The sequence below is a fragment of the Phoca vitulina genome, unplaced genomic scaffold (assembly GCF_004348235.1).
Source record: "Phoca vitulina isolate PV1807 unplaced genomic scaffold, GSC_HSeal_1.0 scaffold4, whole genome shotgun sequence".
Classification (NCBI taxonomy): domain Eukaryota; kingdom Metazoa; phylum Chordata; class Mammalia; order Carnivora; family Phocidae; genus Phoca; species Phoca vitulina.
The window spans coordinates 46,073,426-46,100,680 of NW_022589707.1; the positions used below are offsets into that span (position 1 = coordinate 46,073,426).

The following is a 27,255-nucleotide window of genomic DNA, read 5'->3' on the forward strand; positions in this document are numbered from 1 at the left end:
CTCCTCATGGGCCAAGCCAACCGGAAGGCAGATGGCAAGGAGCCCCCGGAAGTGGCTCTGGGGTCAGCCTGCTCAGCCCGGACAGCGTCTGGGGTCAACAGAAGATCCTGACGCCAGCAGCACGCCGGGCACAAGCACGTGTCACTCGCGGAGGTCAAGCATTATTTCCGCAGCTCCTAGTGGAAATGCTAGGGGCGGCAGCACATGACCTCCAGGATGAATTCTGGGAAGCGTAAGCATCTGAAGAGCAAGCAGGGGGGCACAGTCAACCTGTTCTGAATCAAAGCATTACCGCTATTCATGTGTGGCTATTATACACATACATACGAATATGCATGTGTTTATAGGACATATTAATATATTTATATAAATGATTTATGTCTCAGTGCTCCATATGAATTATTATTATTACTTATTCACTTATTTGACAAATACTGAGTTCTTAACTTGTACAAGGTGTGAACAGGGTAATGTCCAACTAAAATTGACAAATCATACAGGTGCTAATTTCATTATCTTTAAATTAGCCTATTCAATTAGCTTTCAATTTATTTGCTAATACTTTCTTCAAATGATCACATAAAATTTTAGTTTTAAAACTAAGACTGAAAAAAGAAATATTCACAACAATAAAAACAAAACCAAACTAGATTTAAAACCTAGGCAAAAGACTGAAATAAGCATTTCTCCAGGGAAAATATGCAAATGGCCAATGAGCACATGAAAAGATGCTCGATATGACTAATCATTAGCGAAATATAAATCAAAACCAGTGTGACATACCATTTCACACCCATTAGGATGGCTGTCATAAAAAATAAAGAAAATTACAAGTGTTGGCGAGAATGTGCAGAAATTGGAACCTTGTACACTGTTGGAGGGAACACAAAATAGTGCAGCCACTATGGAAAACAGTATGGTGGCTCCAATGAAAATTAAAAAAGAATTAGCACATCATCTAGAAAGTCCCCTTGTGGGTATATATCCAAAATAATTGGAAGCACTCAAAAATATAGCTGTATGCCTATGTTCACAAAAGTATTTGCAACCATCAAAAGGTAGAAGCAGCCCAAGTGCCTATCAACAGATGAATGGATAAGCAAAATGTGTTGTATACATACAATGGAACACCATTCAGCCTTAAAAAGGAAGGAAATTCTGGAACATGCTATAGCATGGATGAACTCTAAAGGCATTACGCTAAGCTAAATAAGCCCGCCACAAAAAGACAATTACCGTATGATTCCAGTTATAAGAGGTACTTAGCAGAATCAGATTCAGAGAGGCAGAAAGGAGAAAGGGACTGAGGGCAGGGCATACTGGGTGGTTACTGTTTAATGGGGACGAGGCTTCCGTTGAGGAGGATGAAGAAAGCTACGAAGATGGATGGGGCTGATGGTTGTTTCACAATGTGAATGTACTTAATGCCACTGAACTGTACACTTAAATATGGTGAAAGTGTTTTTGGTTATGAATATTTTACCACAATTAAAAAAAAAAAAGCAGTACTCACGGATTCCAGCCCAGATCTTGTGGGTTCACATACAGAATACCAGCTCTGGAAACAGTAGCCGGGGTTGCGGTCCGCAAGTGATGAATCTCAAAGAGCAGCCTCATGGAGGGGGTCAGTGCTATGCGCTCATTGCTGGCTAAGGTCAGCACCTGCACAGACCAGCACAGCAGAAAAGAGGCACTGTCGTTGGGGGGCAAAGGCTATGCGGCTAACTCACCAGAACAACACCAAGTACTCCCTCTCCCGAGCCCCCGGTACAAGTGCCAAAAGCAATGAGCTCACTCTCCCGAGTTTGAAGAGCGGTCTGCATAAAGATCTCAGTTAATCCCAGAGGGGAGCTCACTGACCCTTGAGGAACAAACTCCCCAATACGGACTCATTCATGCCAACCTTTAAATGTCTGCGGTAATTACTACTAAATAGGAGACATTTGTTCTAAGAGTTGATTACATGAAAAGGCCTGAATACCACAAAAAAAATAAACTTTCTTTAGAATCTGAAATACCACAATTACCAATTGTGCTATAGAAACTCATGCAAGTATAAAGATCTCAGACCTACATTTTATGATGAACAATGTCTTAATGCAGAAAGCGGTAATTACCGCTCATTTAAGGGGGTTAGTAATTCTGTTCTGTAGCAAGGATGATTGCCTATTTCTTTCTCCTGACCCTAACCACAGACCTTCTGTTGCTTTAAGTGCTGTCTCACGGACCTGGACTATCACTTTTTGTCTTTGTTGGGAATGCTGGATCAGCCACAGCAAAATGCTTAGAAATGCATTTACACTCATTCTGTAGCCATAGGAATTACTTAATTTTAATAGCTATATTTCATCAATTTACATAGGGCACAAACTCGTCCTTTTACTATCCAAGTATTGCATACTTAACCAAAGACATAATAATTTATGCCTGGCTCTTAGAAAATGGTGAGGCGTGTATGAACTAAATTCTCAGATGTATATCTCTCTTTAAGGGTGGTTAAATTTATGCAGACAAGAAAAATGTCTTTCCCCTCAATTCTTTACCAGCGAAATTAAGAGAACTATCAGGATAGTGCCACTTACCAAAATAGCAATTACATAAAGAACATTAGGTTAATGATTAAAAACTAGCATTCAAATCAACAAGTGAAAAGATCTTCCTACACTCCCAGTGTGATATTTGTTTAGCTAAAAGGTATTATTCACCTTGTTGTCATCCATGACAGTATTTAGTGACTCAATCCACATGGGATCAATATCTCCATCCAGGATGATCCATTTTGGTCCATCATGCTTAAGATTCGCTTGTTCTCGCAGAATGGATGAGAAGAGACCTATACATTAAGAATAAATGATCCACAAGAAAAAATGCTCCAACACTTGCCATCAGGGAAATACAAATCAAAACCACAGTGAGATACCACCTTACACCAGTAAAAATGGCTAAAATTAACAGGACAGGAAACAACAAATGTTGGCGAGGATGTGGAGAAAGGAGCACCCTCTTACACTGTTGGTGGGAATGCAAGCTGGTGCAGCCACTCTGGAAAACAATATGGAGGTTCCTCAAAACGTTAAAAATAGAGCTACCCTATGACCCAGCAATTGCACTACAGGTATTTACCCCAAAGATACAGATGTAATGAAAAGAAGGGCCATATGCACCCCAATGTTCATAGCAGCAATGTCCACGAGAGCCAAACTGTGGAAGGAGCTGAGATGCCCTTCAACAGATGAATGGATAAAGATGTGGTTCACATACACAAGATAATATTACTCAGCCATCGGAAAGGATGAATACCTACCATTTACATTGACATGGATGGAACTTGGAGGGGATTACGCTAAGTGAAATAAGTCAATCAGAGAAAGACAATTATCATATGGTTTTACTCATATGTGGAATATAAGGAATAGCAGAGAGGATCATAGAGGAAGGGAGGGAAAACTAAACGGGAGGAAATCAGAGAGGGAGACAAACCATGAGACTCTTGACTCTGGGAAACAAACTCAGGGTTTCAGAAGGGAGGTGCATGGGGGAATGGGGTAACTGGGTGATGGGCATTAAGGAGGGCACGGGATGTGATGAGCACTGGGTGTTATAGGCAACTAATGAATCGCTAAACACTATATCAAAAACTAATGATGTACTCTATGTTGGCTAACTGAATTTAAAAAAAAGAGTAAATGATCCTAATAGAGAACAGAGTTGTGTGCTGTTTATCTCTAAAATAAATTGCTATTATTTCTATAGGAAGCTCTTTTATTAAGTAAATAAATTTGCTGTACATTTGCTGCCTCTTTCTGCTGGGCAGTGTGGGATACCTTTTGAGCTACACCTGGGCTGCAGACCAATGGGCAGGTTTCACTTCCATGAGGATGCACCTTACCTTCTCGGAGGCTTTCCCACAGCTCCGTGAAGATGACAGTAGCTTTCTTGAAGAACACGTGTGGGGATTTATAGAGGGTAACATACATGCAGCTCAAAACTTACACCAAATGAAGACATTATCCTTTTCCATGTACATATATTCAGTATCTATTTTAGGCCAAATACTAGTTTATTTAACCTTTCTCCGTTTTTCTATAACCAATATTCATGGGATAGAATTCTGAAGCTAATTCAGAGGTGTTTTACATTTCTTTGAGAAATTTGGTCATTGGCTTAGTACCTTACAAGATGAGAAGATAAAAACATTTTATTTATTTTTTAAAGATTTATTTATCTTGGGGGGAGGGGCAAAGAGAGAGGGAGAGAGAATCCTTAAGCAGACTCCCCACTGACCACGGAGCTGGACGTGGGGCTCGATCTCAGGACCCTGAGATCACGTCCTGAGCCGAAACCAAGAGTTGGACGGTCAACTGACTGAGCCACCCAGGCACCCCGATAAAAATATTTTAAACCCACAGTCCTTTTTGCTGTCACTACTTTTCCAGACATTGTATTACATGATGTATTTAATAATCATTGCTTTTTCAAAACTCAAGTATATAATATTATGAGAAAAACTGTTCTGATGCACGTATGTGGAAGGTTTTGTTTCCCGTGAAATATTTTGTGCAAAAATCAACAACAGTATGCAAAACCTACTACCATGACTCATTAAAAAAAAAAAAAAAAAGCCAGCAACATTTTCTAATGATCACTGAGCTGAATGGCTTCCACAGGTTTTCAGCATAAACTGGTATTAGTCCTTTCCTGCCACAGTCCTTTAAAAAAAGATGATAGAAAGGCCAAGAGTAAATTTTGATTGTCCCCAAATTAAGGAAAGAGTGGATACACATGGTAAGCAAACAGAGAACGGGGAGGCATGCTCCTATAGACAGGATCCTCAGCGAAGCCTTCTCTGATGTGGCATTTGACCAGACGCTTCCATAACTTAAGGCTGCAAATGGTGTGAACATCAAGTGCAGGGGGCCCTCGATGGGAAGATGCTTGGCATGTTCAAGGAAGAGCAAGGAGGCCAGAGTGTATGGATTATGGTAAGTGAGGAGGAGAGCAAAGGAAATTAGATCGGAGCTGGGGGATGAGGGCTCTGATCCCACAGAACCTTGTAAACCTGGGATAAAGGTTGGATTCTAAGGGAGATGGAACCCACAAGAAACTGCAAGCAGGGAACTCGTATTTTGAAGAGCGCCCTCTGTCCGTTATGTGGAAAATGAACTGCAGGGAGACCAGACAGAGAAGGCAAAGGGTACTGGAAGACAATAGATTATTTAAAGGTAAAGCCTAAAGGATTTGCTGTGAGGTTGGATGTAAGGTGTGAAAGGGAGAAAGGACTCAAAGATGATGCCAACATTAGTGCATTTACTGAGATGGGAAGTAACAGATTTGAACAAAAGGATCTGCTCGTCTGCAAATACTTTCAGGACAAGAAACATGTCCCCTTAACTTTTGTCCCTGGTGCCTAGAATAATGTCTGCCTGAAACTCGGTCCGTGTCTTGCATCAGATACTTTACAAATTTTCCTGAGGCATTCAAGTTCACTTCTTGCCTGGTTTACAGGGAGCCCCGATATAATTAACGTGGGATAAAATACACAGCTCCGAGCATAAACTTGCTGAATGCAAATTGACCACTTATTCAAATCTGGTTTTAATTTACTGGTTATAAATGCTGTTGTGAGCTACTCCATTTCCAATAATGCCAACACGTAAACAATAAATCTACTACTATGACTGAAATTGGCCTGAACTGAGAAATGGTTTTCTGGATAAAAAAATTTTTGCACTTGTAACGGGGAAATACTACTTGCCATCTTTCCATTCTCGAGTAGCGTGATGTATGAAACCGAAGAGTTCATCTGTTGTCACAGCTTTGGGGTTTAAGTCATTCCAAGTAGGTTTTTGTTTCATGTTAACATATGTTCGGTTCAGTGTTCTCAAAATCTGAAGGGAAGAAGGAAAAAGCTAAGAAAATTAATACTCCTGTAAAGCAAATAGAAAGCAAATGATTTCTAAAGGATTTTCCTTCCCTAGATATTCTGTGTGTATTAAGTATGGGGAAAAACTGACATGTGCACATTTTCATTACCGTCTTGAAAAATGTACTCCTACCATCTCTTAGGATCTCTTCACCAGATTCTTTGAACCATGTAGACTAGAGGAACGCACTCTATCACTTAAAATTTTTAACCCTGTGTGCAAATAAGTCAACAAGTGTTCCTATTCACGTTATGAAAATCCACTCTGCCTGTAGGTAGGCGCATCAGAACCGCTCAGAGGGTGTTAAGACACAGATGGCAGGGCCTAATCCTGGAGTTTCTAAGGCAGTAGGTCTAGGGTGGGACTGAGGATCGGCATTGCTAATAACGTCCCAGGTGACACCTGTGGTGCTAGTTTGGACATGTTCTAACACCCAGGGACCTAAAGCAATAGTTCTTAGCAGGAGATGCTCTGCACTTGAGAAAGAGGGCACGCTACTGACCAGAGGCCACGGATGCTGCTCAATAGCCTACAATGAACGCACGGGACAGCCTCCATGACAAAGAGTAATCAGACCCAGCATGGCAACCGTGAACGCAGCTGAGAAACTCTCATCTGGATAACTGAGCAAAAGAAGCCTTGAGGATTAAGAATTTACCAGATAGATGCTTTATCTATGTCTGTTTAATTAATTGACACCTTACGCCAAATATCTGTCCCAACTATCCTTTTTGCTTTCACTGAAAAGCCATGACTTTTATTTTAGATATTTATCATTTCCTAATCGACTCACAGGCGTTCAAAGGACTGATAAACAATTGCCAAATACTTTGGAAGAGTAAGTTGCTAAGTAACATGGCCCTGAGCTCCAGTGTTCTAGTTCTATCAGCTTAAGTAAAGGTTGGATAGAACAGAATCAGTGAAGACTAGATGAAAGAAATTGAATGCTTTAGGAATATTAAGCTTGTATTTTTAGAAACCATTAATCTACTGGAAATAATAGAATTTAATTTTATCCTTCCCTGAACCATGGCCCACATCTGAAACTTACTCTAACAAAATAATTACAGGTCTATCAGTTATCTACTTCAATATTTCAATTCTTACGTTTTTCACTAGAAAATTCTGATACTAGGCCTCCCTTTGCAATTGTCCCACTTTGGGTTCGGATCTAAATACTGGCAATTCTATACACACCCATGCTCTAAAGTCTTATATGCCCAGTCTGATTATTTTTAGTCTTTGGCTACTCAATATGTTTATACCCAAGCACCCTGAATTAAAATGCATGCAGTTCTGCATACACCGTCTGCCAACCAAGAAAATAAGTATGTTGCCAGGATTGTCAGTAAGATCAAACAAAATCAAGCAGGGAGGTAAAAAGTGGGGATAATAATACCCAGAGCATATCATTGCCGTGCACAATAAATTACACATAATGCACCCAGCAAAGCACATAACAGGTACCCCCAAAATATGGGTTTTGCTGTCTCCCTTGCTTTTCAAGTTTTCTTTTGCCCCTACAGAGGGCTCTGTTTCTGAGAAAGTACTGAAGGAAAATATTTGGGTTTTTCTTAGTGATAGGGGAAGGAGAATCTAAAATAACTTGGGAGAGATAAAAAAAAGTAGTTTTGATAAATATGGAAAGCCCAACCTTCTCTTAGCTTGCTTTTCCTATTTGAACACAAGGTTCTATGTGCTACATTCTCCCTGCCGCTAATATGAAAAAAAAAACAGTGTCCATGGATCAAAAAGGAGTATCAGAGACTCGGATTCAAAATTATGGGGGCCTTTGACGAAGGGAACTCCTCAGGAGAAATGAAACTATGCCCGACCAAAATGTGTTCCTTCCGTGGCTGAAAACGAACAGGCACTTTACCATACCTTACTCTTTCCCGTGCCTGCATTTCCAACCACAAAGACAGAGTGCCGCACGGCCAACAGCTCCTCAAGCTGGACAACCTGCCGACCAAACAGTCAGTCACTGGTTCCTTGAATGAGTTGGTCATTTAAAAACAAAGCAAAAAAACACAAAAACAAGAACCTGGCTGCCCCCACCCGCTGAAAAAAATCCCTACCCATTTTTTGCTTAATTCTTGGCTGACAACTCAAGCCAGCTCCCACTGACAAAATTATGTTCCAGGAAAGTTAAAATAGATGACAAGTGCAAACTACAGTTTCTCCTCAATCTCCCCAAGTACAACATGGGAGTAAGAATGAAGACAAACCATTACTCAGTGAGTCACGGCCACAGGCAGAGTGCGGTACATTAGTACTTGGTACGTGGCAGGAATTACTTACAAAACCAATGACTCTTCACGAAGTGCTGAACCAAAACAGTACAAGGCTAATTACCCACACCTGAGTAATGACTTACATCCTTGACAACATCTAAAAGAGATACTCTCTAAGTGTATTTTAACGTCCGTGTATTCACTACACCCAAATTGAGCATGCATATGGACAAGCCCTTGAGAAGTCAGATGTCACACATGTTGACATTTCTTTCCCCACTAAAAGCACGTACTAAGGATTTACTTCCAAGTTTCTCTAAGATGGAGAGAAGAGAGCAAAATTAATTTCTGATGCATGTCACCAAGAACAACGAAGAAATTTTACCAACTGAACAAAAGTATGCTTACACTTAAAACCATGACTTATTCGTATGTTCCTTCTCACAGAATTGAACTACAAAATAATTATTTCTGTTTACTGTAGTAAAGCCTGTCGGGTTAGAATGCTTTAAAGAACATATTAAGATTGCATGAAGGTCCGTGGAATATGTAAGTTAATGTTTTGGTTAAAGATCACTTAAATAGAGTAATTCTCACTGCAAATCCCAAGAGCTGCCATGAAAAGCACATGCTCCTTTTACTTTAAGAAGGAAGCTCTCCTCAGGCTGCAGGTGGAGCTCCAGGGCGGACTGCCTGACCATCTGTTCAAAGTGTGGCGCTCTCCTCCGGGGTACATCCAGGGCTGGAAAGAGGTCACCAACCAGGCCCAGAAACACTGGAATGTCGTCGGTCACTATTTTAGGCAAATTGAAGTCCCTCAATGCTCTCATGAGTACCTAGAAAGAAAACACTTTATTGAAGAAGCCGAAACAGGGTGTAACAAACAGCTCGACAACAAGATGTTATTTTTAAACCTTAAATCTAAAGCATGGGATATTGATACTGGTCCTCCATGAGGATGGCACTCTATCTACAGGAAGGGTAAATGCTTCCAGGTTCACATATCAGAACACGAGAAGGCTCTGCGGATATCACAAACCTCAGACTCAAGTCAGGAAGGAGGCTCTGTTCCTGCAACTCCCTGTTTTGATCTTGACAGAGAGTCTGAGGCCCTTCCCTCCTTGATCCTCAGACTCCAGGATATAAATTAACCAGGCCCATCGGATCACTTTGTTCAAAGAGAATCTCTGAGAATCTCAGAATGATAAACTGAACCATTTTTAGTTTGGGTATTTGTTCCGTATTGGCTGAAAACCAAAGAGGGCTTTAGATTTTAAAAGCAGTAACTTGAACATCAGCACGACTTTTACAGAAAGGTAAGCAATCCAACAATAACAACACAGCAAAGAAATGCAAGAAAATCCCTACCCAGTGGTTAATTATGACTGAGAGGAAGAGAAAGAAGTATTACGGAAGTAGAAAATTATGTAAGTATCCTTTAACGTGAAAAGAAACTCATAGGAATAGATTTTTTCAGCTTCTCAAGCCGTACAGAATACGTACAGTGTTGCATATCCACTATTCTCACTCTGTAATAAAGGAAAAACGCTTCCCAAACACTCAGAGAAGGCTGTTACTGTTTCTCACCAGCAGGGATAGAACATTGCCCCAGCAGCTCTGACGAACCACCTGAGCATTTCACTGCTGTCAGGCGACCATTCTGCCTGTTCCATTCCTCACGCTCATCGTACAGCCCATGAGAGGAACACACTTTGCTCCATGAGATCATGTGTTCACAGACTTTTCAGGATTAATTTCCCAAATCAATTAATCAGATTCTCTAAATGTTCCTCAGAGGAAATCAACCAGTGATTGCTGAATTATTTGATTATGACTGCCAAAATATTTTTTGTAGCTGGTATTTCAAAAGCACCTAGAAAATCCCCTTTTCTTTCCTGTATTTATATCCTTATACTCAAGAATAGTTATCTTTTATAACATAAGAAATGCCAGTCCTCAGGATATTCTATGTGAAACAGAGATTCTATTTGTCCAAAGTTGCGCTAGGCATGGCCCACCATCCGGGTATATACTCTCATTTCTGCGAAGCTGTTGAGCTACTCATGCCACAAAACCAAGTTAGCACTGTGGTTGGTACCTGATCTTCGGGTCTATTTTTATCTCCTCGTTTCAGGGAGCCAGCTACAACCAAGACAGATTTAATAGTGCGAAGTCCCCAGTCATAATGATCCTAAAAATCAAAACATAGGTTATATTTTCTCAAACATTTTATGAGGCAGTAAGTTTCTCATTCCAGGGGTAGAAGCCAAAAGCTCTAAGGAAAGAGTTCAGACAAATCCATGCTCTAAGGATGTGAAGTAGTGTTTTCCTCTTCTCTTTCCAACTGTGAAAACCATGTCCCTTCAGTCTCCTCCTGCCTCTTCCCCCTGGCTCTTCGCCTCTGTCAGCAGATCTCTGCCCAAAGCACTGAGCTGCAGCGTGTGCCCCAGGCTCCAGCCGTCTTCCTGGCTCTTCTCCCCCAGAAACCTGCTAACTCAGGAGTTGAATGACCTGCACGTTTTCACCTCCAAACACGGCCCCGTGAGTCCGTCCCTCCCAGCCCCAGATCTCTATTCGTCCTAAGGACTCTACCTCTTCATCACTTGGGCACGCCAGCACCGATGTTGGTGTTGAATACAGTCCAAGCTCTAGTATTAAAATTCAGTGATAAAATAGTACCACTCTGCTTTGAGACTTTTACAGAATCCCGATGGAAGATGCCTTGCACAGGCTCGGGGCTCCTGGAGGACAGAGCCCAGATCTGTTCCCTTTTGTCTTCTAGGTCTCAGCACGGGGCACTGCCCAGGGCAGGTGCTCCGTAAAGGGACAATGAATTAACGGACTGATCACATACAACAGGCCTACTGTCTTTTGCCTTTCATTTACAACCCACAGAGTGACAACCCTTCTCTCAACTATCTCCCAACTATGCCTGTGGGAAAATCACCACCCTCTCCAAGTATTGTCATCTATAAAAAGGCACATAAAAGAATCTAACCACTCTACAGGGCTGTTGTAGGAATAAAATGAGTTAATGCTTTGTGGGCAATGAAACAATATATCCACGTATAAATATGTCCTTCAATCCATTAGTGCATTAGTAAATTCAATTTAGTAGGTCTTGACCATCATTTCTGCTGGTAATAAAATAGAATAGAATGAAACATTCCAGAATGCGCTGCAAATAGGAAGGGTAAGAAGTGTCGGGTGAAAATTGTTTCACAGCCGTGCATATGACACACACGGGTGTGTCTGGAGTCTCAACAGAAGTAGTAGTTTATATGCTGGGTCATGGAGAGTCACTGATGCAAAAGTAGACTAGGGCTTGTGGAGAAGTGGAAAGGGTGAAGGATCAGAGCGTGAAAGCCAGAGAGATTGGGAAGGGGGCTTAGTCAGTGCAGTAAGAACATTAAAGGAGAGGAGGTAGAAGAAATTCTGGACAGAGGTTTAAGAGAAGTTGGTGACCCTCCTAAACATGTCAATGCAACGAGTACTACAATAACCTTCACCATTTTCATTATGTCACTCCGTTAGTCAAAAATGTCCACTGGTTGGGGCGCCTCTGGGTGGCTCAGTCGGTTAAGCGTCTGCCTTCGGCTCAGGTCATAATCCCAGGGTCCTGGGATCGAGCCCCGCATCGGGCTCCCTGCTCAGCGGGAGGCCTGCTTCTCCCTCTCCCACTCCCCCTGCTTGTGTTCCCTCTCTCGCTGTGTCTCTGTCAAATAAATAAATAAATTCAAAAAAAAAAAAAGTCCACTGGTTTAACTATAGGAAACAAACTGAGGGTTGCTGAAGGGGAGGAGGGTGGGAGGATGGGGTAACTGGGTGATGGGCATTAAGGAGGGCACGGGATGTGATGAGCACTGCGTGTTATACCCAACTAATGAATTACTGAACTCTACTTTGGAACTAATGATGTACTGTATGTTGGCCAATTGAATTTAGATAAAAATTAAATTTAAAAAAATGTCCACTGGTGGGGCACCTGGGTGGCTCAGTGGTTTAAGCATCCGACTCTTGATTTCAGCTCAGGTCATGATCTCAGGGTCGTGAGAGAGCCCACATCGGGCTCCATGCTCAGCTGGGAGTCTCCCTGAAATTCTCCCTCTCCCTCTGGCCCCTTCCCCCTCAACACGTGCATTCATAAGTAAATAAACAAATAAGTAAATTTATTTATTTTTTAAAAATGTCCACCGGTTCTTCTTAAATCTATTCCTACAGCTTAGAAACATATCAGTGACTGTTCCTAACTCAGCCCTTCTGTCCTGGTCTCCCTGCCTTCCCTCATCTCATCCATGACACTCATCTTGTTGGAAAGCACTTCCCTTGATTGTTCTAACTTTACTCCCAACACCTCCCTCTTAAAACCATGACCATTGTCTCATCCTTCATTTTCTTCTCATTTTTATTTCACGTAAACTGAATCTCCTAAGTTCTCTGAACTCAGAAATCTGAGTGCACTTGCTTCATTTGCTCTTGTTTACCCTCTTCATCATCACCAGCAACAAACATAATACTTGGATATAGGAAATGCTCACTAAATGTTTAAATACGACCATTGGGAATGGATGTGTCTGTAACTCTGTGTTGCCTGGGTCCAATGACATTCTTTTCTTCTGACTTCTGACCATTATAAAATTAAAATGAACTCCTTGCAAAAATAAAAAGGATATTACAAACAGGGAGAAAAATAAAAAATAGTCTTATTACCCAGAGACACTAATTAAAAATCACAATATATTTTCTAGGCGCACACACACATAAGTAAATATATAAAATGCACAGAGTCTAAAATAAAAAAACACATGCAAGTTGTACATCACATCTAGTTTGGTATGCTGTTTTCTGCATGCAACGCTGTCATTGACATTTTTCCGTATCATTAAATTCGCTATGATCTCCCCCCAGCATGTAGATTTACAGTTATTAAAATGACAACATGAATTTCTCTCTCAGATCCCAATTCCACCTCAACAACAGGTAATTTAAAATGAGTACACCTGTCAGTACAGGTAACTATGTGGTTCTAACTGTGGCATTTTAATACTTTCACGCTGGAAAAGCTGCAAAATAACGTCACCAGGAATTAATGAAAGGTCATCAAAAGACCAAAGTCAGAGGTGATCACAAAGCTGAATTTAAAAATCAGGAGGCTGATAACCTATGTCATTTTTGTAGCACATCAGCAACTTTGGTGAAACAGCAAGCAGCCAGTGACTGGACAGGAATAAAAGGCACAGCACAGGGAAGAGAGTCAGTGGTACTGGAACAGTCTTATAGGGTGCCAGATGGCAGCTACACTTGTGGTGAGCACAGCCAAAGCTAGACATATCGAAGCACTCTGCTGTGGACCTAAAACGAATGTAGCATCATTTTCAACTATACTAAAAAAAAAAAAAAAAAAATCAAGGTAGTGAGGAGAGTAAAGAGTATGTTTGACCCACTTCAGAGACTAGGGACTTGTAGAGCAAAAGTAAAAACAAAAAACAGCCAACCCCACCTTCAAATAAAACATTACCACCAAAATGAGAGAAATTTTAATTTAAAATTTCTTGAGGGGTTCTTCTGAGAATCAGCTTTTACTTCTTTTGATTCTTATGAACACTCCTGCCATCTCTTACTAGAAAATAATGTTCTCACCGAGAAAGGGAGACATCATAAAATTCCATGTATAATTATAGCATTGCTGAAGGTTAAAGAAAATCACAGAGCCCAATGATAAAAAATTATATGAAGTACCAATAAAACAGTCAACTTAAGGGGCGCCTGGGTGGCTGTCGGGTAAGTGTGTGCCTGCAGCTCAGGTCATGATCCTGGGGTCCCGGGATTCAGCCGGCTGGTGGGTCGGGGTCAGGCTCCCTGCTCAGTAGGGAGTCTGCTTCTCTGCCCCTCCCCCCCATATTCTCTCAAATAAATAAAATCTTTTAAAAAAGGTCAACTTAAAATGTCTCAAGTTTAATTTTAGAAAAAAATTTAAAACTGTAAAATAAAGATTTTCAAAATTTTCTAGAAAATAAAAAATTATTCCAAGATGTCTAACCGTCATGTGAGTGATAAATTACCCAGCATCTCTATTTCCAAAGCAGTTTTCATGGGATATAAAAACCAAGCCAAAGGAACAAAAAGCCCCTCACCTGCTTGGAGAGAAGCCCCCTGCAGAGCGTGTACAACGTAAGGAACTTGCGGGCTAATGAGCGAGCGTCTGCAAACCCTTCAGTGACTAACATGATTTCACAGATTAGCTCAATGTCAGGGGCCACCATGGCACAGGGCCTAAAAAGTAAGTAAGAAATTTAGCTTTATTATGTTATCAGGTAGTAAGTACACATTGCTGAAATCAACTGATTAATTTGTATCCACATTCTCACCATTCCCAAGCAGCTCACAATTACCTCCGTTCATCACGGTTAACAAGACCCTTCACTTCAACTAAAAAATGTCCTGTTTGTTTCTAGATACGTAGAAAACTATGGAATGTGTGAAAAAGGCAGAAGAATGGGTGTAGGAGTTTAAGGGAAATCTGTAGGATATCCAGTAAACTCCTACAAGTTGTCACTGCAGAAAGAGGAGTGATATTTGGGGCTAGAGGCCACCTTTATCCATGGCCAGAGCTAGGCTGGTCAATGTTTAATGACCAGCTCTCCAAAATAGAGCAGCTGCTGGTTTCCATGGAATAAACACCTCCACCATGGCTAACTTCCATCTATCAACACATCACTAAGCACGGGCCTGGGAAGAGATGCCCCGTAGCACATCACCAAGCAGAAAAAATAGAAAGGACCTAAGAGCATCACTATTAACGAGATAGAGAAATTCAATTAGGCAGTGATGTGTTTGCAGTACTCATCACCTTTGTTTTAAATATAACCATATGTCCATATAATTTAGTTTCTATCGGTGGCCGTGCTTAGCAACAAACTCAAAAATTTCATGAAAATTTAACCATCGGCTCTTTCAAGGTGGTACAGGCCAGTTCTGGAATACCACTGCCTCAAGCCAGCTTGGTTAGACTTTTAAGATTTTACCAAAACATAACGTTCAAATCCCCTTTTTGGAGGGGGACCTCCAGAAAGTCTTCCCCAAAGACCACTGCCATTTAAAGCAACATCTGAAAAAATTTCACTTAACTGAACTGCAAAGAAGGAACCAAGTAAGTAAGCCTGTGATTTTAGACTTCGTAAAGTACACAGTCTGGTAATATTTATCCACCTGCTCTTGTAAATATAATTACAGTCCACTTCATGCATATCTAATTTTCATGGTGAACATGCCTAAATTTCATTGGATCTGTGCCATGAGTACTTGTATTTAAACTAAGCCCACATTTCCCCCACATTCTGTCTTCTATCATACAATAGAAGCAGTAAAGATCAACAGGAAGTAGGGGACAGAAAAGGTAGCCAATTGACTTGCTTGGTCTGTACGTTAATATTGAGAACTTGTGTTTACTGAGTATTTTCTCGACCCTGTACAGGGTGTTAAAAGCTTTTCATGCACTCTCTCCCTTGTTCTCACAACTCCAGGAAGTGGCTACTCTTCTCACCTGTATTTTGCAGAGATGCAGGCCAAGGTTCTGAGCAAGGTGAGCACATGCCCCAGGCCCCATGGCAGGTCAGGGGTAGAATCATGGTGCTCTTAAGGCTCGGGCATACTGCTGCCTCCACTCATGAATGCTCCCTGCATCATCCAAATTGTCCTTCAAACTTCGCCGATGCAAGTACTAGCACCCCAACAGTAATGATGCTGTCCTTAGTTAAACCAAATTTACGGAAACGTCACCAAATAATTTCAAATTTTAAGACCTAAGTGAACACAGGTAGGAGATGAACTGGGACGCAAATGTAAAAATACTGCATAGGGGTTCAAATTTCAAATGAAAGTATTCTATAATCATGACATTGCTAGGATATTATTCTCCAAAATTATTTTTCAAGAAAAACAGACATTATAGAGCTGCTATGCTAGACAAAGCAGGTCTAGGAGGAAAGGAAAATATTTGGTAAATCACGTTAGAGTAGTTGACTGTTTGGGAAAAGAATTCAGTTTAAATACTCCTGTTATCTGCCAAAACAAGTTCTCAATAAATAAAGTACATTTAAAAAGTATAAAAATGAGAAGAAAATACAAATGAAACATGGTTTAAGAGATGGATGGACAAGCAAATCTTAAGCTTAAGAGAATCAAGAGAAATCATACTAAAAACTAGAGGCTCTCACATTATACGTTAAGTAGTGTATCCTTTTGAAGGCAGACAGTGAATAACAATACAGACTGTGAACACCAGAGAGCTGGTTAAAAATGTAACGGATAAGCCTCTAGCTCAACAAAGCAAGAAAAGGAGAGAAGACACAAATGACCCAGGACACACACGGACTGCAGGACCTCATTACTGACAATAAGGGAATATCATGAACAAATTAATGCCAATGCATTCAATAATCTAGATAATGTGGAGAGACTTCTTAAAAGATGCAAATTATCAAAACTAATTCAAGAAGAAGAAAAAATCTGAATGACTCTGTATCTATTAAAAAAATTGAGTTTAGCAATGAAAAAACTGCCATAAAGAAAAATCTAGGCCCAGATGGCTTCATTGATTAATTCTATCATATATTTAAGGGGTAAATAATACCAATCCTACACAAACTCGGAATAAAATAGACAAGAAAATGGCCAACTCATTATACAAGGTCAGCATCACCCTAATGCCAAAACCAGATAAAGATATTACAAGAAAGGACACTACAGACCAATATCCCTCCTGGCATAGATTTAAAAATCCTTAACAAAGTAGTAGCATATTGAACCCAGCAACAAATACAAAAATGGTAACTCCTGACCAAGTGGAGTTTATCCCAGGAATGCAACATTGAAGAATTGTTTAGCATTTGAAAAATCAATCGATATCATCCAGCACATTAACACAAAGAAGGAGAAAACCACATGAAAACTATAAAACAAAACTTCTGGAAGAAAACATACTCGAAAACTTTTGCAACGTGGGACTAGTCAAACATTCTTCACTAGCCTATTTTAAAAAACAAATTGATAAACAGCATTTCATCAAATTTAAAGACTTTATCTTTGATGGATACCATTAAGAAAATTAAAAAGCTACAAGTTAAAATATTTGCAATATATGAATTTAACAAAGGAAGCACACACAGTACAGCACTTCACAGAAGGAAAGTGTGGGAATGGCCAGCATGCTTTGCGAGAAAATGTTCAACCTCATTAGCCGTCATGGAAATGCAGCAAACTAAACCCACAATGACGTACCACTACATATCTATGAGATGGGCTAAAACTAACAAGACTAAACATGCTAAGTTTTGATAAGAATGTAGAGCACGTGGACTTCTTACACGCTGATGGTGAAACTGTAACACAGCACACCCACCTTGGAAACCAGATGGGCCGATTCTGACGACGTCAAACACACATTTGCCATGAGACTGTCATTCATAAATATTTACCCAAAACAAAAGGTATGTTCACACAAAGATCATAGATGAATGTTCAAAGCAGCTTTATTCCTAAGAGCCCCCAAGTGGAAACAACCCAAATGTCCATCACTGGTGAATGGATATACCAAATGTAGTGTGTCTCCACAACAGAATACTAACCAGCTACAAAAAGGAACTACTGGGACACTCAGCTTGGAGGAATCGGCACACCTTAATGTTCAAGGAAAGAGGCTAACACAAACAAGTACGCACTGTATGGTTTCACTTGACATGAACTCTGGGAAAGGCAAATTTAATCCCAGTGCCCAGAAGGCACATCCTGGGGCATATGGGGGATTCACTTCAAAGAGGCACGAGACAACTTCCAGTTGTGTCGGAAATATTCTGTACCTAGATTGTGGTGATGTTTTCATAGTTCGTACCCTCAGATACATGCATTTTCTTATAGGAAATTACAGCTGAACAACGCTGATTTACAATAGGAGTTAAACCTAACTGGTTCAGATACAGCACAGCTTCTCTGACGGACTGTTAATAAGTGTATATATTGGTGAAATATTTTTGGAAAACAGGTCATCAAGAGGTATTTTAATCTTTCACCAGGTAGTTCCACAGGTAGGTATCTGTTCTGGGCAATAATCTGAAATAGGTAACTCTTCATGTGAAGAGATGTTTATAGCCTGCTCTTTTATGATCAGGAAAAACTGAAAAGAAAAACACAAACCCTTCATGTTAGACAATAGGGAATGGTTAAGAAAATTATGGAGAAGCCATGAGAGAGACTATTTTGAAGCTACACAGAAGAGCATTTCCAAGGAATTTCCAATAATACAATCAACTGCTTATGTCAAAATATTAAATCAGAAATAAAAATCATACCTAACCTCGTATCTTAACTCCATAAAATCTAAATTATAAAAGAGACCAGAAAAAAATACAACAATCATCATTTCTTGGTGGTAAAACTGTCACTTTTTCTTTATTCTTTTCTATATTTTCCAAATATTGCATAACTGGTAAAAACTTTAATAATAATATTATATATAATAATATAATGATAAAAATATTATTACAAAAGAGCTGGTAGTAAGTGTTCAAACGTACCATGTAACTTTTAAGTAATGATTTTTAAGTTCTGGCTTTGTATTTCAAAAGAGTTAATTTATCATGATGCAAGTTCTCCCTATCAGGGAATCCCAAAGAAATAATAAGGGTTTTCCATAGGAATTCTCAAGGAAAAACAAATCATTTAACAGTGCAAACCAGCAACGTTAGGTGGCATGAGTGTTCCAGATGCTAAACCACAAAGCTTAACACTTGCCTGAAAAGAGCTTTGAGATTTTCCGGTAATTCGGTTCGACCAGCATATCCTGGGTTCATAGTAATAAATATTCCAACTGATGGCTTCAGTGTGACGGCTTCCCCAAGAAATACAAATCTACCGCAAGAAGAATGTTGACGGAATTAAATGGGGTCCCTGAATGTGAATACACATTGACAAATGCAAACCACTGCAAAATGCAAATTATTATTAGGGAGCTGTTGATTCCCGGTGATTTTCTTTAAAACTCATATGCATGCATATTCTGGAGAGGTTTTGAAGCATGTTTATTAAAAAATGCACTCCCTTCCCTGCCAAGAGTTACAAATATGGCAAGTACTCTTTTCTATTTTAGCACAGCCATATAGGCTGGAATATAAAAATGAGGACTTGACTACTTCAACAGTTATTGAAAGGTGATGTCATTTCTGCCTTCATTGTGGGCTGCGATTCCTTGAATGGGATACTGCGAAGATAGAAAATACTCATGTTAAGAGGAGAGAGTGGCTTCTTTGTTCAGTCTTCATTTCGCCTATTTGCTAACCCTCCCCCCTTCACTCCCTCCCACCCTTCCTCCCTTTTATTCAGCAAGTATCTGTCGACTACCACGGAGAGACAGAATAGCGTGGTGGTTATGACTGCGAGCTCTGGGGCCAGATGGTGAGTGTTCAGAGACCAGCTCTATCACTTTAGACATGTGCCAATTCCCTCATCTCGTAAGAAGGAAAGGGGGGGGGTGGATAAGAATATTACCCACGTTATGGGATTATAGGAGGATTAAAAGAGATTATGCATATAAATGGCTAAGAGGACAATGCCTAGAATATGGCAAATACTCAAAAGATGTTAGCTGTGACGGCACGAGGGAAGCAGTGAAAGATCTGTAGGAAGATCTGCAAGGGCCCAGTTAGACTGCTGATGGCCAGGGTAATGGAATGGGCAAGGGACGGAGGAGCCAAAGTGAAGGACAAGTAGAAGGAAACTTTCAAATGAGGGTTAAGGACAAAGTATAAGATTTTCTCTTGTTGTGAAAGAGAAGGGCTGAAATGGTCAAGGAGCTGGGCCGATGTCACAGCATAGAAAGCAAAAAGAGACTGTCACAATTTTTAGGACTAAGAGCTTCTTAGATACTAGACAGTTAATGGAAGATGGATTTTGTGTAGCCAAGGGAAGAATGGAGAAACCTTCATTCCCAGCCTCGCCGGCCCAGGAAGGCAGACAGGCCTGCTGTAACAGGGTCCCCGACTGCTCTCCCGTGAGACACAGCAGGAATAGCCCCAATCAAGAGTATGGACTTGGAGGGGGCAGAGCCAGCAAGATGCTTGTAGGCTTCACTGAGGCATGGTCCCACGGATTAAGTCCTCAGATACAAAGAGCATGTAATAAAATGCATGGAATCATGAAGAAGCCTAGCCATCTGTCCATGGGCTAGCATGAGATGAACAGGTACAATTCACATATACACAGACATGGCCAAAGAGGAAACTATCAACGAGTATGGTTGGGAGTGCCCAGAAGTCCTTGCATGGATCAGTTATATAAATCTCCATTAGAAAGGATGGTCTCAAATGACATCTGGGTTACATGAAATGATAAGATTTTTACTAAAAACTAAAAATAGGCTGGGGTGGGGCTGTCAAAGAGGAAAGAATCTAGCTTCTCTAACATGGCCTTAGAGTAGGGGCAGGTAAAGTAGCAGACATGTGGTCACAGGCAACTGGTATCCCAGAGCCATGCAGAAGAACTGAGAGGTTTTCTAGGAGGTGGAAAAATCCAGATGTTATCTACAATAACTGGAAACCTCTATAATAGAGTCATAGTTTCAATGGGCTAGATAATCCTTCCCTCACTGGGAGACTGAAATGTTCCTGTGGACAAGACAGCTGGCTGAGCAAAATACCCTAAGAAGGGGGGTAAGTGAGTAGGCTAGAAAAACGTGATTGCCTTGTATACAAAAATGTTACAAGGAAAAACACAATTGAGTACTATAATACATTTTTTAAGATTAAAAATTTTTTTTTTTTTTTTTACAGAGATAGAGCCATCATGGAGAGGAAGAGAGGGGGAGGGAGAGGGACAAGCAGAAGCCCCACTGAGCACAGAGCCTGACAGAGGCCTCAACCTCATGACCCTGAGATCATGACCTGAGCCAGAACCAAGAGTCAGATGCTTAACTGACTGAGCCACCCAGACGCCTCTATAATACTTATTTCTCAAATTAAGCCATCAGACCCCAAGTGCCAGTCATGTTTTATCTTTTAGAGTATGGTATCATGTTGAGAAGTTCTTAGGCTCTAGAGATACTGGGAAGTTTCTGAAGTAACTGAGGAACTAGTAGAGTGCGTGGGTGTAACCCACTGTGAGGGAACAATGAGCAAGCAGGTGTTGCTGGAGAGACCAGGGTTTTGATTTTGGATCTATTAAATCTACAAGGCCCACACGACATCAGGTGGAGTCTTGAGATGCTCCTACAGGCACCGTCTTCAGAGGTGTAGGCGTCAGGGAAACAAAGTCTGGGCATCTGGCAGCCAGCAAACAGATGATTCTCAAAGCCACGTGACGGGGTGAGATCACGAAGGGAATGAGACCCAAAGATTGACGTCTGTGGCATCCGGTATTAATAAGGTCAGGAAATACTAACAAGAAAAAATAACAGCAAACCCTGACACAGTGCTTGCTACGTGTCAGACACTTGTCCAAGTGCTCTGTATCTAGTTATCATCGTCATCCTTATGGTAGCCACTGTTTGCCAAATTTGTAGAGGAGAAGAAATCAGCCCAGGAGCATCCCTGAGGGTGAGAGAAAACCAGGAGGACGGTGGTGTCCTGGAACCTATGTGAAGAAGTGTGCCCTGCAGAAGGGAGGGACCAGGTGTGTCCAATGTCACCAGAAGGTCAAGTCAGATCATGACTGAGAACTGGTAACTGGATTCAGCACTGTCAAGGGTGTTTATTTTTTTCAGTATTAATGTAGTATGCTCTTGTACTCAACAATTAAAAAACACTAATAAAAAATGAGAGGTTATTCAAACTCATTCTTCAAAATAAACCAGTATCTCTTCTTTTATCTATTTCCTGAGACAGGGAAAGGCATCAAGAGAAGGGCAGGATGAGGCTGACTGCCTTATTTCATGTTCCTCTTTCTGTCTGTAACAACAGAAAGAAGCCAGCGCTACTCACCTCTTTTTCCTGTTTCTGATGGCGCTGTGTATCAGTTTCACCTGCACGGCTACCACAGATAGGACTTCCACAGAAATTCGATTGAACTCATCAAAGCAGCCCCAAGTCCCTGTCTGCACCAATCCCTTATAGATATTTCCTATGGACTAAATCAAAGAGCAAGGCATTAACAATTTCACAGAAGAGGGTTTTGAGCTCTTAGTTTCAATCATTCCAAATCGGGGATAATATTGTTAGAATGTAACATTTTCCAACTCACTCACTTTGTAGTCCATTTGCTCTGAGCAGTTGAATACGTAAACCATCATGCCAAGGGCACGTCCAAGATCTTTGGTGGTTTCGGTTTTCCCGGTACCAGCTGGGCCAGCTGGAGCTCCACTCATGGTTAAATGAAGTGACTGAGTTAAAGTGATGTAACACCTTTAAACCATTGACAGCACAAATATTACAGTCTGATATGAGGTTTTTAGAGAACATTAGAGGCAATCTAACTTTTTCTTTAGTTTAAGAGGTCAGGCTCTAGAATGTGTTACTAACACACAATACTGACTGATATACCCACGATTTGTTCACGGCAATAACAAGAGTCAGAATAACATTTTATACCAAATTTAATTTTAGGTTGGCTATTTAAAAATATAAAGCATGTACTGCTTTGTCTCATTTCCTAAGAACTGTGCATCAATACAAGTAACACTTGATTCCCAATGCTACTGAATTTCTGATGTGTCTAGGCAGAGATACTATTAACATGGCAGACGACATTCCAAACTATTGTTTATAAAAGAAAAACAGAAGAGAAATCTTGGATGATGAATGAATTAAACATCGACTTCATTAAACTGCTATTTAATGAATACATTAAGAGATATGTAAATACACATAAATGCAGAGTATGCAAATATATACATATTTCAATGTATAAAGCAAATACACAAATGACAATTTGCTACATTAAAAGATATGTCAGGAATTCATTTTGAATGTGTTGCCACATGCATTTAGATTTTGAAAATACCTATTTTTGCAGGAAAGATTCGAGGTTCTCAGACTGAGGAGAATTATGCAAAGACAGAATTTGGTATTTGTATATCATATGATCTCATGGATATGAGGAATCTGAGAAACAAGGCAGAGGATCATAAGGGAAGGGAGGGAAAAATGAAACAAAACAAAACCAGAGAGGGAGACAAACCATAAGAGACTCTTAATCTCAGGAAACAAACTGAGGGTTGCTGGAGTGGAGGGGTGTGGGAGGGATGGGGTGGCTGGGTGACAGACACTGGGGAGGGTATGTGCTATGGTGAGCACTGTGAATTGTGTAAGACTGATGAATCACAGACCTGTATCCCTGAAACAAATAATACATTATATGTTAATTAAAAAAAAAAAAAAAAGAAGAGAATAGGAAGGGAAAAAAGAAGGGGGGAAATTGGAGGGGGAGACGAACCATGAGAGACTATGGACTCTGAGAAACAAACTGAAGGTTTTAGAGGGGAGGAGGGTGGGAAGATGGGTTAGCCTGGTGATGGGTATTAAGGAGGGTATGTACTGCATGGAGCACTGGGTGTTATATGCAAACAACGAATCATGGAACTCTACATCAAAAACTAATGGTGTAGAAGAATGAAACTGGACCATTTCCTTACACCACACAAAAATAGACTCAAAATGGAGGAAAGACCTAAATGTGAGACAGGAGTCCATCAAAATCCTAAAGGAGAACACAGGCAGCAACCTCTTCGACCTAAGCCGCAGCAATTTCTTCCTAGAAACATCACCAAAGGCAAGGGAAGCAAGGTCAAAAATGAACTATTGGGACTTCATCAAGATAAAAAGCTTTTGCACAGCAAAAGAAACAGTCCACAAAACCATAAGACAACCGACAGAATGGGAGAAGATATTTGCAAATGAAATACCAGATAAAGGGCTAGTATCCAAAATCTATAAAGAACTTATCAAACTCAACACCCAAAGAACAAATGATCCAATCAAGAAATGGGCAGAAGACATGAACAGACATTTCTGCGAAGAAGACATCCAAATGGCCAAAAACACATGAAAAACTGCTCAACATCGCTCGGCATCAGGGAAATCCAAATCAAAACCATAATGAGATACCACCTCACACCAGTCAGAATGGCTAAAATTAACAAGTCAGGAAACGACAGATGTTGGCAGGGATGCAGAGAAAGGGGAACCTTCCTACACTGTTGGTGGGAATGCAAGCTGGTGCAGCCACTCTGGAAAACAGTAGGGAGGTTCCTCAAAAAGTTGAAAATAGAGTTACCATATGACCCAGCAAATTGCACTATTGGGTATTTACCCCAAAGATACAACTGTAGGGATCCGAAGGGGTACAAGCACCCTGATGTTTATAGCATCAATGTCCACAACAGCCAAACTATGGAAAGAGCCAAGATGTCCACTGACAGATGAATGGCTAAAAAAGATGTGGTGTACATATATACAATGGAATATTATGCGGCCATCAAAAGGAATGAAATCTTGCCATTTGCAATGATGTGGATGGAACTGGAGGGTATTATGCTGAGCGAAATAAGTCAATCAGAGAAAGACATGTATCATATGATCTCACTGATATGACGAATTCTTACTCTCAGGAAACAAACTGAGGGTTGCTGGAGTGGTGGGGATGTGAGGGATGGGGTGGCTGGGTGATGGACACTGGGGACGGTATGTGCTATGGCGAGTGCTGTGAATTGTGTAAGACTGTTGAATCACAGACCTGTACCTCTGAAACAAATAATACATTATATGTTAAAAAAAAAAAAAGATAGTAGGAAGGGAAAAATGAAGGGGGGGATTTGGAGGGGGGAGATGAACCATGAGTGACTATGGACTATGAGAAACAAATTGAGGGTTCTAGAGGGGAGGGGGCTGGGGGGATGGGTTAGCCCAGTGATGGGCTAAGAAGGCACGTACTGAATGGAGCACTGGGTGTTGTGAATCATGGAACACTACCTCAAAAACTAATGATGTAATGTATGGTGACATAACATAATAAAAATTTAAAAAACAAACAAAAAGAATTTGATACTTTTTTTTTTTAAGATTTATTTATTTATTTGACAGAGAGACAGTGAGAGGGAACACAAGCAGGGGGAGTGGGAGAGGGAGAAGCAGGCTTCCCACAGAGCAGGGAGCCCAATGTGGGGCTCGATCCAGGACCCTGGGAGCATGACCTGAGCTGAAGGCAGACGCTTAACGACTGAGCCAACCAGGCGTCCCAAGAATTTGATACTTGTAAAAGAAGAAAAAACTAACAAACAGCAAGGATCTACTACGAGATTTCCATAAATTAATTTTGTCTTAGTACAGACAGTGGATCTAATAAAAAGACATTCGCATGGAGGTCTGAAGACCAGGGACCAGGGTCTACTTTGCCAATCATGAGATGATGTTAATCTTAAATAAGTCTTTTGACATCAGCATGCCTCAGATTTCTCCTCCATAATATGAGGTTTATTGTAGGTCTATATTTAGAATGCCCAAGGTAAATGCCTTAAGAAATTCAGAGTACTATGCAAACAGAAGCAGTTCCTTAGGAAAATGTAAAGTGTTTCTGTATTTCATGGCCGGCACATGTTTAATTGCTCCTTACAATGCACCTGGACCGGAAAGACCCCTGAACTAGGAATTACAGCGTTTTTTATAGTGCAGACTATCCCCTCAGCATCTTTTCTCATAGCTCCAAGTTTTGGGTGGACACATGGCTGTCTATCTGCTGATGACCTTTCGTACCACCTTCCAGTCAGGAGCTGCCCAGTGACCAAGCTCCAACCAACATACTCTATGCTGAGATGCCGTGTACAAATCCCACAACACCCCCGTCTAGATGTTTTGCCCTTGTTCCCTGGCTGACACGAAGGTGGAAGTCACATGTGGCATGTCGGCCACGTGCCAGGCTATACTGCGGAACCGCTCTCCTCTGGACTGTGACCCAAGTGTCACACCAGCCTCTGTGGAACTGCAGCCGCTCTATTTTGGGTCTCCCGGTAACAGCTTAGCCTTCTGTGCTCCTAAGCAGTCCGCCTGTGGCCCTGCTCCTAACACTCTCAGTTACACGCTGCTGACCTCCGTCTCTCAACCTGCCCGCACAGGGAAGCAGCCCGCCTACCCCACAGAGGGAAGGTCAACATCAAGTGAGATGTAATCAGCACGTCTGAAACGCATTACTGTGTGAAGGTAAACAACTAGTAAACAACCCGAAAAGTGAAATGGAAAAGAAATGTATGCAAAGTGAACATTCGCAGCACCACTCACTCCATCAAAAGGAACATTCAGCTTCCTTTTAACTTGCAAATAAACCACACAGTGATTTTTTTTTTTTAATTAAAAAGCCAATAAGCTATTAGTCCTCACATATTGGCACACTTTCAAGTGTCTCTTTTCCTCCTACAGCCCGTGCCTCCCTTCTTCTCAGCTTTATTTATCATGGCGCGGACGCGGTAGACTCTTAGCGTCTGCAATTTTGACGATTCTCAAGTGATTTTGTCAAAGTACAAGTTTTAATGTCTCATACTGGAAGATGTACATAAATTAACCAATTAAGATAGTGAACACTGAGTTTCAGTTAGAGACAAGTTAAAGAGAAGTGAATTAGAAAAACAGAATTACAGGGACGCCTGGATGGCTCAGGTGGTTAAACGTCTGACTCCTGGTTTCGGCTCAGGTCATGATCCCAGGGTCATGGGATCGAGCCCCACATTAGGCTCTGGGCTCAGCAGGGAATATGCTAGAGATTCTCTTTCTCCCTCTCCCTCTGACCCTCCCCCTGCACTCGCATGCTCACACATGCTATCTTAAAAAAAAAAAAAAAATTACAATTTATCAGTGATGAGCTCATGAGCAGATTAATACAAACAAGAACAATCACAAAGCTTGTGGCAGAATTTCACGGACTTCCCAGGACCATCAACAGAAGCCAGCTTTACTGACATATTTAAAACTGTCTACACTTTCATTCCCAGATAAATTGTATGGTATGGTTATACCACATAATTGGGAACGCTCCTGTGATTTTGAGATGTTTTTTCCTTTCAGGAATGCCAATGAGTCAATGGGCTTCCCCACCACCAAGTAATTCAGCAGAGGCTGAAATACTAA

The 27,255-nt window shown here is 40.9% G+C and overlaps 1 protein-coding gene across 1 annotated transcript in view; it reads right to left on the reverse strand.

Moving 5' to 3' along the window:
- The window catches only part of DNAH11 (dynein axonemal heavy chain 11), a 320,378-nt gene that overhangs the window by 167,367 nt on the left and 125,756 nt on the right, over nt 1-27,255 (reverse strand). Inside the window, exons 32-41 of the mRNA XM_032401311.1 lie at nt 22,389-22,545; nt 22,126-22,271; nt 18,947-19,063; nt 14,293-14,431; nt 10,257-10,349; nt 8,800-8,994; nt 7,809-7,886; nt 5,756-5,888; nt 2,706-2,833; nt 1,514-1,662 (exon numbers count right to left, since the gene is read on the reverse strand). Of these exons, the coding sequence (XP_032257202.1) occupies nt 1,514-1,662; nt 2,706-2,833; nt 5,756-5,888; nt 7,809-7,886; nt 8,800-8,994; nt 10,257-10,349; nt 14,293-14,431; nt 18,947-19,063; nt 22,126-22,271; nt 22,389-22,545 (1,335 nt within the window). The remainder of the gene's footprint in view (nt 1-1,513; nt 1,663-2,705; nt 2,834-5,755; nt 5,889-7,808; nt 7,887-8,799; nt 8,995-10,256; nt 10,350-14,292; nt 14,432-18,946; nt 19,064-22,125; nt 22,272-22,388; nt 22,546-27,255) is intronic.